The 17,227-nt window shown below is 43.9% G+C and overlaps 1 protein-coding gene across 4 annotated transcripts in view; it reads left to right on the top strand.

Annotated features, from left to right (window-relative positions):
• Positions 1 to 17,227, top strand: part of KLHL29 (kelch like family member 29) — a 391,974-nt gene that overhangs the window by 337,632 nt on the left and 37,115 nt on the right. For all 4 annotated transcript variants that reach the window (XM_051615176.1, XM_051615178.1, XM_051615175.1 and 1 more), the window contains 2 exons: positions 3,141 to 3,400; positions 16,260 to 16,458. In XM_051615176.1, the coding sequence (XP_051471136.1) occupies positions 3,141 to 3,400; positions 16,260 to 16,458 (459 nt within the window). The remainder of the gene's footprint in view (positions 1 to 3,140; positions 3,401 to 16,259; positions 16,459 to 17,227) is intronic.

Here is a 17,227-nt window from a genome sequence, read left to right as displayed (position 1 = left end):
TTACATCAACCACTGAGCTTCCACTGTTACCACAATCACACTGAGTAATCCTTCCTACATACCATCTATCTCTGATGATATCTCAAGTCGTCTCACTCCCAGAAGTGCAGTCTTTGCAGTCTGCCTGGCTGATTATCTCATGGTGACTCTGCACAGGATCCCATTCCAAAATCACATCTGCCACAAGTGGAGCTGCTGATCTGCAGTATTGTGACATACACAGAGACAAATGTGCTCTCCAGCACTGTATCAAACCACTGAGAACCTACTAGATTACATCTGATATCCTTAAAGTCCGCTCATAAGTCCCTTCGGCGCTGGGAATAGTTTAGCAGTCAGCAATCATGTTCTGAATGGACTCAAGGTGAAACTCCACAAGCATGTATTGTTACAAGTTCAGTGTCACCGTGGCAAAAACAGCAATTACTGTAAACATGTCAGCAACCAAAGGAAAACGGCACAGGAGCAGATGGAGCAGAACTGGTCCTTAGCTGCCTTTGTCATGTCAGCATCCAGAAGTGCCCCTGGATTGCACTCACTTGGGATATATATATAGCAGAAGTCTATATCTAGTTAGCCATGTAAGCTCCCTTAATAGTCAATGAAGAGTAGTAGGCATTGGTAAGGCACGATTCAGCTCATCCTGAAATTGTTAACAGAAATATTACCAGATGAATCCAAAATATTACCAGATTGCTTCTTGGAATTGTTTATTTATGAATGTACAAGCATATGAATGTGATTGCTCAGTTGTACCATAGGCAGCGGGAGTCAAGAGAGCCCAATCTTGCCCCTCAGTTTTGAGTCAGAGGTAAAAAGTGGAGGGTGTAGTTTTGCTCCTCACAGGATAGAGGTTTTTCGTATCTCCTATAGGTGTTGCCTCAAACTCTGTCTTGCTAACCTGCGATGAAACCCTCTAGTTCACATGCCAGCCCTCATCGTAAAAAAGAAATCACTGTGCTCACCTTGCCACTGTGGTGCTCCTCACATCAAAAGTGATGAAGTGCAAAGAAGAGCATTCACCAGCTTCCTGGACCCACCCTAGTCTGCCTTTCCCTGGAACCTCTCTCCAAATGACCTTAAAATACCTGCCAAATCAGACATTTGGGTCTGTCACTGAGTGGTTTCTCGGGAACGAGAAAGGAGTGAAGCTCAAAGGGACAAGGTGGAACTGCTTGGAGACCAGTGTACCAGGCTGCATCAGTCACCCAGCATTGTCAGAGGTAGAAAAACCCATCCATATCAGAAGAAACCAGGTGTGACCAGTGCTTTTTCTGCCCGACGTCATGAGCTCAGCTGGGGATGGTATGGGAATCTCTCCTGAGAAAGGCAGACCCAGCCCCGAGAAGGCCAAGACTCATTCTTGCAAGTCTTTTCCATTGTGTGCCAGTAAACAGCTGCTTAATGAGTCAAACTTGATAATTACCTTTATTATAAACCCTGTGAGGATAAGGTGGAGCAGTGTCGTATTTGTCTTTGACTTGAGAGTTTGCCAAGCAGTGATGAGAGTTTTGGGCTCTGTTAGATGATTATTTTACACCCAGCCTTATGTATACATGGGACTGTGCCAACAGCCAGCACCAAGGAACCTGGAAGAGGTTTTTGGTTCTTTTTTGGTTTTGGAAAAGAAGAAATTTTGGGAGCTTTGTGCTTCATAGCTATCAGTTAGCAGCCTGTCTCTGGGCAGTCTTTGAGTGACAAAATCTTTTAATAGCAAACAGTGCTGCTGCTTCAGTCTGCTCGAGGAAATGGGCTCCTTGGAGTCAGTAAAATCAACTGATTCAAAAATGGGATAACCTAGTTTCAAGATTGCTGGATCTGTAAAAGAAAATAAAAAGCATTAAGGGAAATTAAAAAGAAAATAACATCCAAACACAAAACAGAGTCCCACAAAACTACTAATCTCAGGCCAGGTTAAATAAATGTTTAAAAGTAGGTTATAATCCCATTTTCATAAAAGCCACTTATAGACAATGTGCAAGTTTTAAATCTGAGGAAGGCAGAAGGTGGATGTAGGGATAAATTCCTGAGCATTTCAAGCAGAAGCAGTCTGATGGGGGTTTGTTTGAAGAAATATGAGGCTATCACACATTCCTGTCCAGTGGTCTGAAATGGTGCACTAGGATATGACTCTGCCCAAATGTGATATACTTCTCCTCTGAGAAGCCTGCCACTGGTACCAATGCTTTTGTGATCTATTGCAGTCTGTCTCTCTCTTGTTTTACTTTTTTTTTCCCTTGTTCCTGTATCTTAAAAGAATATATTCTACTTATTAGTAGTGGCTTGGTTAACAAAAGCCAAGAAAAATCTGAGAGTTCCTCTTATGAATGTTTGAAATTGGTGGATTTTTCTTCCAAATAGCAGCAAAGGAAAAAAAGTACAGTCAAATATATGGTGCAGCACACTCCTAACACAAAGCTACACGCTCTGCCATTACTTCTGTTTGCTGGGTAGGAGATAATGCTGTCTCCTCTGTGCATGATTTTCTTTGAAACCCACTACACAACGTTTAACAGGAGGCGTTAGTATAATCTGTGTTTTGCATAAGGGATGTCATCACATCCAGCAGCAACAAAGTTCCTTTGATTTAAAAAAAAAAATAAAATGCGGGGGGAGGATTTTTTATTTTCTTTTATTTGAAGTAGCTTAGTAGCTGAACAGGGCAAAAATTATCATAAAGTGACTGCAGCATCCTCAGAAATGTCCTTAGTGCTGTTTGCATTTCTTCTGGAGTGTCTGTGCTGGCGTTTACATCTTTGCTGTTCCTTAAAGCACCACTGTGGGCGGTAGGAGTAGCAGCAAGCTCTTGGCTGGGTTCCCATCCCTTGGGAAGCCCCAGATACTACAATGTCAGTAGGTTTCCCTAGTGCCTTGTGAAGACTTACACAAAAAGCAAACTCAGAAAGTGTGTTGCTCTCCCCATCCCCAGCTCAGCTGTTAGACAGACTTTGATTTTTGTATTTTAAGCTCCAATTCTAAAGTAACCCAGGGTGCTGCTTCTAATTAAATCCTTAAAATTAATTAGGGTTGGAGGCTTGTCTGTGACACTTATTTTTTTCATTATCTCTGTAAAAATGTGAATCTTGCTTTTAATAATTTCTCACTTGCTTTTCTTTTTTCTTTTTTTCCCCCTCCTTTAGAAAAGCAGCTGACTGCCAGCAACTGCTTAGGAATATTAGCCATGGCTGAAGCCATGCAGTGCACTGAACTATACAACATGGCCAAAGCATATGCCCTGCAGATTTTCCCAGAGGTGGCAAACCAAGAGGAGATCCTTAATATCTCAAAAGACGACTTCATTTCCTATATGTCTAATGACAGCCTGAACACCAAAGCAGAGGAGCTGGTGTATGAAACAGTGATAAAGTGGATTAAGAAGGACGCTGCAATCAGAGCTCAGGTAAAAATAATCTCAGCAGTCTCACTCTGCTCCTTTCCCATGAATGCCTCTATTAAAATAGAAACCATCCCTGTGCAATTTTAAGCATGAGAGTGCATAGGAGGTGGGATGGGCAGTTCAGATTAAAAAAAAACAGAAAGGGAATGCAGGCTATGCACAAAATGTATGTAATTTGAAAATCTGGTCCCAATAGCTGATGATTTAGAATCAAAATCTTGTTTGTGACATGCATGGTACAAAGCTAGGGCCTCGAGTTGTTGGCTGCAGGCTTGGTCAGAGGTAACTCAGGAAGGATTAGAGTTGTGTGAGGTGCTGCTATAAGGCAGTGATGCATTTTAGTAACAGTGGGAAATAAAAATCTCTCAGAAAAATCTGTATTTCTTTTGGTACCACATGCTCAATGAGTGTGACTTCAGTGCATTAAAAAAAGTGTTCTGTCTATTGCCTGCTTAGACAACCCCTTGGGTATTATATACTTATTAAAGTTAGCCTTTCCTCCACCATCTGAGCTATGCATTCTGCTCTTTACTCAAGAAACTGAGTGCATTACTTTGCCCCCCACTGTCTCCAGATAAATGCTAGAAGCAATGACTGTTTGGATGCTGATGATTGTCTTTGAGACCAGAAGACTTTTCTGATGATATTTAAAAACCTGCCACTTGCCTTTGGTGCAGCTCTTGCAAGTCAGCTTTCATGGGGAGTGAATTGCAGTGGTCTGAACCCCAAACCTCTCCTTTTGGAGGCCAGTTCTCCCCACACACCCCAGAAGGGGAAGGTTGTTTTCTTCCTTTCCCTTGCTTTGGACATCAGATTTGCTGGCCTATCTTAGCCAGGCCAACTTCTGTTGATCCCTGGTCAGTTTTGGCTGGTTTAAGGAGGATGCTCCAATTCCTTATGGACCAGACTGGGCCCCAGGAAACACATCATGGATGCTGTCCCACATCATGAAAGACAGCACCTTCTTGACTGAAATGGGAATTCAAGCACCTAAATGTGCAATGGAATATTAAATATATCATGGGTTGTAATTCAGAGCAGCTGCATCTCTGTCCCCCACCTGGAAAGTGGGAAAATTAGTATTCCTGACCTCATCAGTCCGCTGGGTGAGGACAAGGACGTTAAGGATGGTGGGGCACTCCATGCCAGGCCAGGCCTTGCTGCCAGCACTGCTGCCACTGGAAGAAATGCCTCAGGGCCTTTCTCCAAACTTGTCCCACCCTGTGCCAGTGAATGATGTTGCTGAGCTGGGCAATCCTGTGCTGGGGACCACCTCCTCCATGTGCCAGCCGTGCCATTCAGTATTGCCCAAAATTATTGCCTAAAGTATTTGCACAACACCATTAATTTACTGAAACAGGCCCCTTTTTGGCTCTCGGTGGCCTGAAAAACACACTGGGTTATTTAACTCCTTGCTTTAAGTTTGATGACAGCAGTCAGCTTTGGGCAGCTGCAAACTCTGATTGTAATGCAACCTCGGGGATTATTCCCAGAGGCTGGAATATGGGAGCCCTGCAGCAGGAACCTGTTTGCCTGGTGCAAACAGGAGGTGTCACTCACCAGACAGTCCAGGTTACATTTTCAAAGTTGCTGGTTTAAATAGTTCCTTCTATACCCTGCTGTGGTGATGCTAGGGATTTATTTTTCAAAGTGGTTGTTTTTCTTGCCCCCCTCTCACTGCTGCACCACGGCCATCTCTTCTCTTCCTTTCCTGTTGCAGTTGGGTTGGTTTTCTGGGGTTTTTAATTTCCAACTTGCCTTCCCCTCTTCCCTGCTTCTCCAGTGCCTTTGTAGTTTACTACAGTAGTTTTATTTGCTTCTCCAAATGCTTTGGTTTCATGCATTACTTTACAAGGGCTTTTAATTTTAAATTTGTATTTATCCAGAAATTAGGGTCTTGAATAAATTAATATTAAAGAGACCAAGCAGATAACTGTTTTCGTTCTAAATTCTACCACTAAACTAGTTTCTTTGAATTGTAGCTCTCACTTTTTTTTTTTTTGTACTCCATGCGCTGCTTGATCTATTATAAAGCTCTTAGTTAAATAGGTACTTATTTTCTAATAGTAGGAAACTGTTCTTACCAGGAAAAGTACCATCTTTACAATAATGACTTCTGCATTTTCACAGCCCAGGAACAAATAGCTCTGATGGTTGATAGGAAGGAAGATAGACCTAAATAATCTCATTTCTGATAAAGATGCTGCACTCCTCAGGTGACCAGTCTCATTTTATTTCTCTCTCCCAAAGGGAGTCCTGGCAGTAAAATTTTCAGGGCCTGGATTTCTAGGGCCTTCACTTTCTTCCTGTCTCCTCTCTCCCCATCTCCCTTTGCCTGACAGGCCAAGCTCTATCATCATGTTTTTATTTTCAGTAGCTCCAATGGCAGGTAATTAAAATGCCTCTTTGGTAGCTTATTCCAAGCACTGAATTGGTCATCCTCCCAGAGGTGGAGGTATGACACAAATGGGGAAAGGTCTGTGCTCTTCATCTCACCTGCATGTCCATCTTCCCAAGTAAAGCCTGGCAGGGGCTTGCTCAGCAGAGACATCTCTGCAGAGGAGCTTGGAGAAGGAGCCTTCTCTCTAAATCAGTCCCCAGGGCAGCTGCAGCCCTCCAAAACTCTTTGTGCTTTAATGGCTTTGTACCCCTCTGGAGTGCTAGTTTATGTCTGTTGACAGTAAATCTCACCTCTTGTGTTCCCCACACCACAGCTCTTTGTGCCATGCTCTTATGACAACTTATCCATCACTGCCTCCCTTCCTGTCTGGATCCCTTTCTGAGAGCCTATGGGAAGGAGATTTTCAGTGGAGCTCCCCATTCCTCTGAAAGGATGTTGAGTTTACTACTTTCCTACTTTTCACAGAATCACAGAGTCTTAGGGGTTGGAAGGGACTTTCTCTGCTTTTCTAAAAGCTCTTCTTCAGTTATCTAATTACGTCTGCTTTTGTTGGTTCTTTCCCCACCAGACTGGAGGGCAGTGGCAGGGAAGGACCCAGGATTTGCTTGCAGGGCAGATTGAAAAGCTGTGCACTGGCTGACTTGTAATTTTGCAAATTGTGCTCATACAGTCTAAAGATGCTTATAAAAGTGCTCTTCAGCATTACAAAAAACAGCATCCAAGCCTTGTCACAAAGAAGGAATAACAGTGCTTTAAGAGTTACTGGTCCATCTACATAAGGCAGAAAGGCAGTTCAGATAATGACATATGTCTTAAGCTAAGATTTGGTAAATAACTGTATCCAGTGCATTGGAGCAGTTCTCCAGCTCATGTGGTAAGGTTTATGGAGATATTTTAGTGCTGCTTGGAGTGCAGTCACGTAAAATTGGTCTAACCAAAAGCAGCAGCCTGTGATGTGAGGTCTGGGCTAGGAAGGTAATTTCCTGTCCCAGCAGAGGCAGAGCTCTGGTTGTAGGAGCACTCTTGATTACTTGTCACCGAGTGAAAAGCCTGCAGCTGACTGACATATCTGGAAAAGCTGCATTTACTGGGTTTTCTATTTATTTCTCTTCCTGACTGATGGACAAGATTCTAGGGTTTATCCTAACAGTTATCCCCTTGATAAGCTTATTACAACTCTGGCAAACTCATGCAAGAACTATATTGTATATTGGAGGCTTTACTGTCTGGAAACCAGCATGGTCTGAGGCATCCAAACAAGCAAAGATCTCTGCCAGGCCTGAGGCAGTCTTCACCTGAGCTCATCCCCCCAGGTCCCTGCATGGCCTTGGGCAGGTTGTTTCACCTTTCTGCCCCCATTTCTTAAACTCTAAGCTGGAGGAAAGTTATGCCTCCCATGTGGGCTGTTGGGAGGATCCGGTGGATAACTAGCTGTGTTTTCTGCTGGTGCTAACGACTGCTGGAGCTGCACAGAGCTGCAGTCATGCCCAGTGTTCAGCACAACATGGAGAAGATGTGAATACATGGGATGTGCAGCAATTTGCTGCCTGCTCAAAGTACAGACATACCAAAGTTCATGCGAAACTTTCCTACTTTCTGCTCCAAATCCAAAGTTGTGTCTCTTTTCTTTGACATAAGCAATAGGGACATGTTTATTAATAACAGAAAGCCTGGGAAAACAAGATGTCCAGTTGCATGAAGCTTCCCTCACGCCCTGAGGAGAAGCAAGAAGTGAGGAGAGGACAAACATTTCAGTAAGTTGCCTGGAGTAGTGCTGGAAGAGAGGCAGGTACTGCAGCAATGAGAGACAGACGGGAGGCTCAGCTGAGTGGCAGTCACCTTTTGTTGCACTCTGCAAGGATATAATCATGTGCCCTTTTTTAAACCCTGTTCAAAATCACATTGTCCAGTAGCAAAATTAAATATCTTTACCATAAAGGCATTAACAAGCCTTCTGTGAACTTGTGTCCTGAGAGACAGATTTGTCTAAACAGAATCTTCATGGTGCCTGAGAACCAGAGATGCATAGACAATTTAGAGGTAATTTGGAGAAGAGCAACACAAATTATTAAAAGACTGAAGGAACTGATGTGAGAAAAAAAAGATGAGAAGATATGAATATGCATGACTTGGCCTAGTGACAGCTAAAGAGGGATAGATGTCTACAAGTGTTTGAAGCCCCAAGGAGAGAGATTGCCTGGAAGGATGCAAGGACTGTAACAACAGTAAGGACCACTGGGATGAATTTTTAGACTTTGCAAATTAGTCAAAGCAAACACAAAGCCCACCTGAAACCCTGCATCTGTCAGTGAGGGTGAAGAAAGGTAATGGATAGAAGTAGAAAAGCATTCATGTAAAGAATGCTACAAATGCCCATGTATATATGAGCTATTTTGACAGTGACAGCAAATGGCAGACCCGAGGCAAGATTCTACACAGGAGAAGGGGTTGGTAACCATGAGACAGAAGGTGAAAGACACTTGGTCTGTGGCTAGGCTGTTGAGATTTCTAGGCACATTTTAAAGAGTCTCCAAAGTTATGCAGAAGAGCAGCTTGCTCCAAGAAAATAAAGAATGTGACGGGGAACAAGCACAATCCCAACTCTGCTCTGTGGCAACAGGAAGGCAATGGTATCTTCCGATGCTGATACCCAGTACCAGCATGTTCAACTTACTTAATTCATCATAAGAGGAAATTAATTATCAATCAATGTACTTAAGGGCATTAGCTTCAGGGAAGCAGTGCTGGAATAAGTGTGAAAAGGAAACTTACAAGGGAGCCACAGTGAATTAGGCACTAACACTCTATTACAGTTCAATTAGGCTTCTTTGAAAAGCCCAGACTACCCTGATGCTTTGAAATCCATTTGTGGGAAGAGCAGACAAATTCAAAAAGATGCCATAATGAAAGTGCAAGAAGCTCCAATTTCTCTGAAAGTGAAAAATGGAAGGGATGAGCAGTAACCCCTGTGATTTCCCAGGAACAGGCTACTCAAAGAGCTCAGATTTAAATGAGGATTTTGCAGACACACTCAGAGCCTGTGCAGGCTTAGAGAGGAAGAAGAAAAGGCAGCAGCAGGAACAGAATCAGTGCAGGAACATGCCCTTAGCTGTATATTGGAGGAAAAACCTGCATTAAATTTTAAAAAAAGAGGATGCAGGTGACATTAGCAATTCCTTAAATTTCCCCTGTACTAAACTTCCATGTTTTGTTGTTTGTTTGTTTTTAAAAAAGGGGTACCCCTGACTGGAAGTCTCCTGAGTTATTTTTCTGAAGTTTTAATTGGTTTGAGGAGCTCCCTTGGCTCCCAGTCTTCTTGCTCTCTTAATTTATGGCTTTTCCAACACCTATGCCTACCTTTTACTAAATAGTTCTCTGCTGTTGCTGAAGCAACAGCCTTACTAAGACACACACCTGCAAGCAGCTCCTTCCACCTGCTTGCTTGCGTTGCCTTGTGCTTCATGTGGCCCCAGCTCTCAGGACCAACCTCCAGAAACAAAATCAGTTTATAAGCAAGAAGCATTTGGGATAATTATTACACATAGATTCCTGTGTCAGAATGTTGCAGGGATGGATATTTTGGGACTTTATTTGGTTCTGTGAAGCATCTTGGAAGCTTCAGCCATTTTGTTGTTGCCAGCATGCTTTTGTGATGCATCTGTGTGCATACCAGAGTAGAGGACATGCCCGTAAACAAAAGGAAAGCCACTCACTGCTAGAGTAACCTTTGGGGGAACTTAGAGGGCTTACTTGATAGAGTTTAGTCAGCAAGCTAGAGATTGCATGGTAAAAGTGAAGTTTTTTTAAGCCTTAATATCAGGTCAATTCCAAGTATGATGGATCATTGAGTTATCTTCTTACATATTTTAAAAAACTCATCATATTGCTGCTAGAAATACCTACCCATGTGCTACGTTGCAGACAGTTCAGAGAAGAGGACAGAAGTTGGCTTTACGTGGTGCTGATGACATGTGGCAGTGTTTAGTCAGCTGTGCTGCCACAAAGATGTCATGTTGAAACCTTATTTCAGGAAGACAGAGGGATTTCTCTTTTCCTCTTGCTAAGCGTGAGACTTAAGCACGTGGCGTCGTGCCACTGAGCCATCAGCTGAACCCAGCTCCTGAGAACCAGATTTGCTGCCACAATGTGTATCTCCTGATATTAGGGAGGCTGTTGTCTGTCTTGCTACCAAGCCTTTTGATTTCATCTGAAGGCAGCACTGTGATTCCAAGAAGTCAGGCACTCTGGAGAGCTTAGGTTGGTCCTGGATGCAACCTTGGGTGAAGTAATCTGCAGGACGTAACTGGAAACACAGCATGTCTTTGTAATAACCTGGAGTTAGATGTATCAAAGCAGGTACCCTCATTACCAAATAGCAGGGCAGTACTGTGAAAATCTAGCTGGAAAAGGCACATTTCTGAGAATGGCAAATCAGTGCACCATCAGCTTTGTCTTCCCCAAACTAGCCCGTTCCCTGCTGGGCTTGCACCTGGAAATGTAGCTGGCAGTCTTTTGGATATTGGGTTGGGTAACCTCCTGGGGAAGCCCAGGCTGAGCTGGAGATGGTTGCATGAAGGGGCCACTCACATCACCAGTCCAATGTTCTTTCTTGCTTGACCACTGTGCCGAGTCCCCAGCCGTCACCGCTGGCACAGCCCACTGGGCAGTTCATTACCTGTCTGCAGGGTAGATATCAAAGGCTAGCACCTGCCATTTGAGGGGCTTTGGGGGAGATGTTTTATTAATTAGAGAGCTCTCTTCTCATTCAAATGAGGTTTATGCAATGAGGAACTGCTTCAAATCTGTCCATGATGGCTTCTCTCCATCTGAGGAGCTTCTCGCTGCAGCTTTCAGATGGGGCTGATGGGAGATGCCGAGCAACTCTGAACCCAGTTACATAAATCTCTGTAGCTCTCAGATGAATCAAATATATTACTACTTCATAATGTTTTTTTAAATTCTCTTGGAATTACACACAACGAGCTGAAACAGCAGTTTGTTGGAGCAAAACCCTATCGTATCATCATGTGGGTAATCTAACTTCTGTATTTGTATTTCTAGCTGAAGCCTGTTTCTTTAGGCAGATAGCACAAAGGTTTCTTTGTAGAATGAACAGTAAACTGGAGAGACAAATTAGTTTTGAGGCATAAGGAAAACATTATTTTAACCTCTCTGGGCATTACTTCAAAAATTTTAAAAATCTTGAGAGCTTTCCAGTGTAGCATTTAAGGAGCAGGAAATTTGACTCTGCCACCATAAACATATTTCCTTTTAGAACTATCTATATACTGTTGTAGCCCAAGTCTGTGCAGGAACAAATTGAGAGTCCTTTAGGAGAGTACATGTGAGGATTTTTATGGATTAGAGATTTGAGACTAAAAAGATTGTTTTTAGTGTGATACTGAAGAGGGTTTTGTATCTGAGACTCAGAAGATGCCAGAACAAAGCCCACTTGCAAGCAAGTGTTCATAATGCTGATATAATTAGTAGGAGAAGAAATGTTCACAAATAGTTTAGTAAAATAAGTGTCCTCACTCAAAGTAACAGGCAGGAACAAAATAAGCATTCAGCTGTTTTTTAATCTAGTTTGCTCAAGCTCTGACCTGCCTGCTGAGAAGGGAATAACTTATGATAGAATCACAGAATGGTTTAGGCAGGAAAGAACCTTAAAAGTCATCTAGTCCATCTAGTCCCCCTGCAGTGAGCAGGGCCATCTTCAACCAGATCAGGTTTTTCAGAGCCCCGTCCAACTTGACCTCGAATGTTTCCAGGGATGGGGCATCTACTGGCAACCTCTCTGGGCAACCTGTGCCAATGTTTCAAAACCCTCATAGTAAAAAATTTTTTCCTTACATCTAGTCTGAATATCCTCTCTTTTAGTTTAAAACCAGTACTTATTCCTTGTCCTATCACTGCAGGCCCTGCAAAAAAGTTCATCTCCTTGTTTCTTATAGGCCTCCTTTAAGTATTGAAAGTCTTCAATAAGATCTCCCCACAGCATTCTTTTTTCTGGGCTAGAATTGATGTATTAACACATTATTGGGAAAAGGCCCGAAGAGGTCAACTTCAAGTTATAGCACATTGTGCTGATCAGATAATCCTCTGAGCCAGTGCTGACCCAAGGATAACATTCAGGCTCCCTTGCAGTGTGATCACCACCTCCTTCCAAGCACAGCACCCAGGGCAAGTGGGCACAAAAATTCCCACCACAGGGAAGAAGTAATCACCCTCCAATTTGGGTTGACATCTGGTTGTAGACAAATGAGTGTGGTGTGACATGGTCTGAGAAACACGCTCCCTTCCCCAGGAGCTGATGGCTCACAGTTTTAATCCAGAAGGGGACATTGATATTCTCTGCTTCCTCTGCAGCCACGCAGCTCACATTGCTCTGGGACTGTGTTAAGTTTGTTGACTAAATCTCTATTAATTATAACGTGAGCTTACACGTGTCTAGCTGACAAGTAAATACTTGCTTGGATGTACCTATTTAGGTGTCTGAATCTAGAGTTGAATCTCTCCCCCAAAAGTTTAGGTAATTAGGGAAAGATAAGATCTCCTAGGATTTTTCTTTCCCTGTTTTTATGAAACAACATTGTGATTGTAGGCTGTTTGAAGACCCTGCTTTCTGAAATTGGTATGGGTGAAATAGGTCCCTTGAAGCAGGCCAGACAGCATCCCTCAACAGTTGCTACTCTACTGTGTTCCCCAGTGACTGTCCAAAAAGCCTTTGCTTGTGTAGTAGTGTCCTAGCTCCTGCAGGAGCACCCCAGCCATGCACAGCACTGCAGGGGTAGCCACCCTTCATCCAGTGGGAGCTATGCTGAGGTTCATGTCACCTGAAAAAACAGTTCTGATGATGTTCAAAATCTTCCCTAGCATTTTAAGCAATAAATTAGCTAGATATTTGCATAATGGTGTCCATTTTCAAGGAGTTGAGGCATGGTCTCCCATGCCTATGAGTTGATAACTCCCAGTTTTAGGCCAGAACGGGCATTAATATTCTCTGCTTCATGCTGGTGTGTGATGCAGGTTGTAGAGTAGTCGTAAGTGATTCCCAGAAAAGGCCTGAGAAGTATTTCTACTTGTCCAGCCAGTGCCTGCAGCCAAGTAGTGAGAAAAAAAATAGCCCTGGAGTTACGGGCATAAACCACAACTCCAGGGACCAGAAGTTGTTGTCTGCTGAATTTGGCAACATGCCCTGTGCAACTTGTTCTGCTGTTTTAATAAAAACCAGTAACATCAGTAGGTGCAGCAGATATTTCATAGCTGTGTAAGGAACAATGGAAAGACAAGAGAGAATGGAGAGCAAATAACAGATGCTAAGAAGGTTGAAATGCTTTACAGTGCTTATTCCACTCTTAAATGAAAAGGATAATAGTAACAGGATATTTAGTACAATCATAGCTAACAGAGCTAGAAAGCCTTCGTAAGGGAGAATCCAAAAGAAAAAGGCTGCTGATTGCCTAAATCACCTGAATATTCTTAAATCAGTGAGGCTAAATGAAATTCACCCTTGACTATAGTGCTTAAAAGAGCTGGTGCGAAAGCAGTTGGTTTATAAAAGCCTCTCCTGTCTTCTAGAGGCATCACAATGATGGTACATAGCCTTCAAATCCCTTGGTGAAAAACACTGCAATTACATGTACCCTTAATGCCATCAGTGACAAGCGTGCAGTCGTGTGCACACACACCCCCAGCCTTTCTGTGGCTGTTGGAGCAAAGGGAAGAACAAGAGTGAAAAGTGACATCAGTTTTGATACGTGACATTAACTTTTAAGCTGATGAAAGGGGAGCAACACGTCCTAATGATTATTCCCCTTTAAAATAAGCCAAGAGCTCAGACAAAAAAGGAGAGAAAGGGGGAAGAAAAATCCAGGAGAGAAGCAGAATCTGGTTTTCTCCCTGATCCAATTAAAGCAAGGTGGGCGAGTGAGAGGGAGAGCTTGCCGTGTTCAGGCGACACCATTGCCCTGCTTATTCTGGGAAAAATGGGAGATGGAGGCACTTATTCCACTTGTCCCATGGGAGTTGTCCATCCCTGCCTGAGGGGAGCTCTTTTCCCAGTGCTAATTCACACTCAGATTCAGGACGTTGTGGTGCCTGTTGAGCCCCGTGTCCTAATTTAATGGCACAGCTGTTGCCTCTGTGTTTTGCATTGCTTTGTGTTACGGCTGCTTCCAGGGCAGACCTGCCTCGGGAGCGTCAGGGACATCTCCTGTGTGTGTCCCTGCACCAAGGGGAGGTGCTGGCTCCACTCTACACTCCATGTATTTTAAGATTTGATTTTAACTGCCCTTTAGAGACTCATACTGCTTCCTGAGCAGCCTGTAGTGGGGATTAACCTCCCTCGTGGGGGTTGTCTGTCTCATCCCTGGTATACCTGCTCTCCGCATTATTCCCATGTCCTGATGCCACATTTCATCTTGGCTCCCATGTAAGGTTAAACGCCTCCAACCTTCTTAAAAAAAGCACTTCCTGAAATCAGAGCTTTGCCTCCCACTGCCATATGTCCACTGCTCCCTCTCGTACAAGGTACTGTTTAATGACATTAAGATATCTGCAGCCAAGTGCCTGGCATTTGTGACTCTGGGGAAAGGGAGCAGCCGTTTTACCTCCTAGAAAGAGTCTTAGAAATGGATTTCAGAAAGGGAAAAAAGTGGAATGTCCTCTTTTCTGGTTTGTCTGATGAACTGATCTCAAGCCTTACTCAGCCCCGAGCCATGCCAGAAGTAATAGCAAGGAGCCATGGACTCGCTGTTCATGTGGGATTTTTGGCAGAAGATGAGGGCTGTCATTCTTCTTTACCTTTTGCATTACTTCTCTGTTTCATCTGCAAACAACTACAGGGTGTCCAGACCTAAACTCTTGGGGCTGTGCCTACAATTGCTGGCCCCAGTGTTGAGGAGGGCTGGTGAGCAGGGGCTGGGAGTCAGCCAGAGAGCAAGGTGGTCTCCCTGCTGCCGTGGGTTCACCTCCCCACAGGTGGTCGCATCCTCGCTTGGCTGAGCTTGCACCAGGCTGACACAGCTCTCTGGCAGCAGAGCAGTGTGAATTGCCGTTGGGAGGAGAAATCCACTGTTTCCCTCCTAAATGAAGACTGCTTCTTCAGTGTGGGTGTGGAAAGGGGAAACCCTGGAAGCAGTCCTGGAGGTCACTGTGTTCTCACATGCCTGGCCAGTCCATTAGCTGGCTCAGGGCACATCCCTGCCCCGTTGCCATCCCAGCTCCTGGTGCAGGAACAGGCACACTGCTGAAAAGGACAGTAAGAGCCAAGTAGCTTCTGGAAGACCACAGGTATCTGCGGGCCAGGAGATGCTGCTGGCACCAAGCATGACTCAGGATGAGTGGCATGGACCTCAGGAATATTTATTTGTATCCTGGCCTCAGTCCCAGTTGGGATCTTTGGATGCTGCTGCTACGTGAATATTTATTACAACGGATGATTATCTTTTCTTGCTGTGCACCCTTAGTTTGCATCCTGTTAGTGTGTATTTCTTCTCGAGAAGCACGTTTTCCTATTGCTCTGATTTTCCCTGTACTCTTGTGCTGTGCTGTGATATAACCAATTACATATAAAAAGAATAATCTGGGGATGGACTCTTGGTTTTTTGATTGCAGTTGTCTCTCTTGGGGTTTTGTTCTCCTTTAAGCAGTGTTCAGTGACAGACAGCTTCATTTGCTCAGGTGTCCTTTGCCCTCTGAGGTTTAATGTATTTACTCAGAAGATGAAACTTATTGTCAGTATTTGTATAGCACCCTCTGGAGTCTGACTTCCCCAAAATTTAGAAGTGCATGATTTGTTTCTCTAACAAATAAACGTTAATAATTAAAAGATTTTTAGCAAATTGGCTGATGCTATTTAGTCTCTGCCACATTGAAATCCACCCTATTTAACAGCTTCTTTTTTTTACATTTATACTGACAGAAAATATTTGCTCGGGGATTTTTTTTTACAGTGCAGCAACAACACTCACATTTCAAGGTTAATTCAGAAAACTTGAAAGCTTACTCTGTGTCTGCAGTACACAAGGTGTTATCACAGAATCACAGAATCTTAGGGGTTGGAAGGGACCTGGAAAGATCATCTAGTCCAACCCCTCTGCCAGAGTAGGATCATCTAGAGCACATCACCCAGGAACGTGTCATATTCAGCCTGCGTTCAGAATGAGCTTTTATTTCAAAAGTCCCTCTAAACATTTCTATATAACAAGAGTTGCCACCTTTTGATGCTTATTTTCAGTCCTCTGGGACTAAAATGAGCCCAGGCCAGGGAACACTGAGAGCTGTATTGTCTCTGTCCCACCTGATCACTAGGCAGAGCTGTATGCAGCATCCATGACATGCATCTTTCCAGGCTGGGTGACAGGGGATGTTTCTTCGGGAAGGAGGTGGAGGTGCCGAGGGGCTGAACTCCAGCACAAAGGCCGCAGTGTGTTAGGACATGTTTTGCTTCCCCCACAGTATGCTGCAGAGCTGCTGGCCGTGGTGCGCCTCCCCTTCATCCACCCCAGCTACCTGCTGAATGTTGTTGACAATGAGGAATTGATCAAGTCTTCGGAGGCCTGCCGGGATCTGGTGAATGAAGCCAAACGTTATCACATGCTGCCACATGCCCGACAGGAGATGCAGACGCCAAGGACCCGGCCCAGGCTCTCTGCAGGTAAAGAAAAACTTCCTCAGTGACACCAGCTCCAGTGGTTCCCAGGCATGGTCAGGACATGCCCTGGGATGGGACATGGATCTTGTCTCCTTCCCTTGGCTCCTTCTTGAAGCCTGGCAATATTTCAAGCTCAAATTGCTATTTCTACTTTGTTCAAGCATTTAGGAGCCTCTCCCGATGCTCAGACATGGGAATGGAGATGTAAGGTCCTGAAAATAGATTTTAAAGGCTAATTTTTAGGAATTACTAGTACTGGCAGAGACTGTGACATGTCCCCATTTGTCCTGAAAGTGAGCCCTTTGCCCTCCATGCCTCCATTTCTCTAGTTGCAAAAGTAGGTGAAAAATTTGCTTCTTTGTTCTTCAGCCTCATGCAGGGAGCAGCTGATCAATATTCATAAAACAGCTTCACTTTCACAACCCTCTGTAAATATATTTTCATACCATGAGCCCTACAGTACCAGTTCAGGCTGTTCACTGCCTTCAAAACAAATGATATATTCCCTTTTAAAAACCCACCAGCTAGGGAGAATCATATCACTCTGAGAAGTTCCTCACCTGAGGAACTCATGCATTTTCCTTTTTGGAAAAATACATGAAAAAAACCCAAGTGCCCCACTCACCAGCACAACCTGTATCTAGCAGTGTGAGAAATATCCTAAATATCTCTTGAACCAAGAGTGTACAAATGCCATGTAGGAACTCTGCATCCAAGAAGGAGTCAGATGAAACATGTGAATTGTTTTAACATGCTCTCTGTACTTCTGCCT

The sequence above is a fragment of the Apus apus genome, chromosome 3, assembly GCF_020740795.1.
Source record: "Apus apus isolate bApuApu2 chromosome 3, bApuApu2.pri.cur, whole genome shotgun sequence".
Lineage (NCBI taxonomy): Eukaryota > Metazoa > Chordata > Aves > Apodiformes > Apodidae > Apus > Apus apus.
This window is presented reverse-complemented; position numbering and strand designations above follow the sequence as displayed.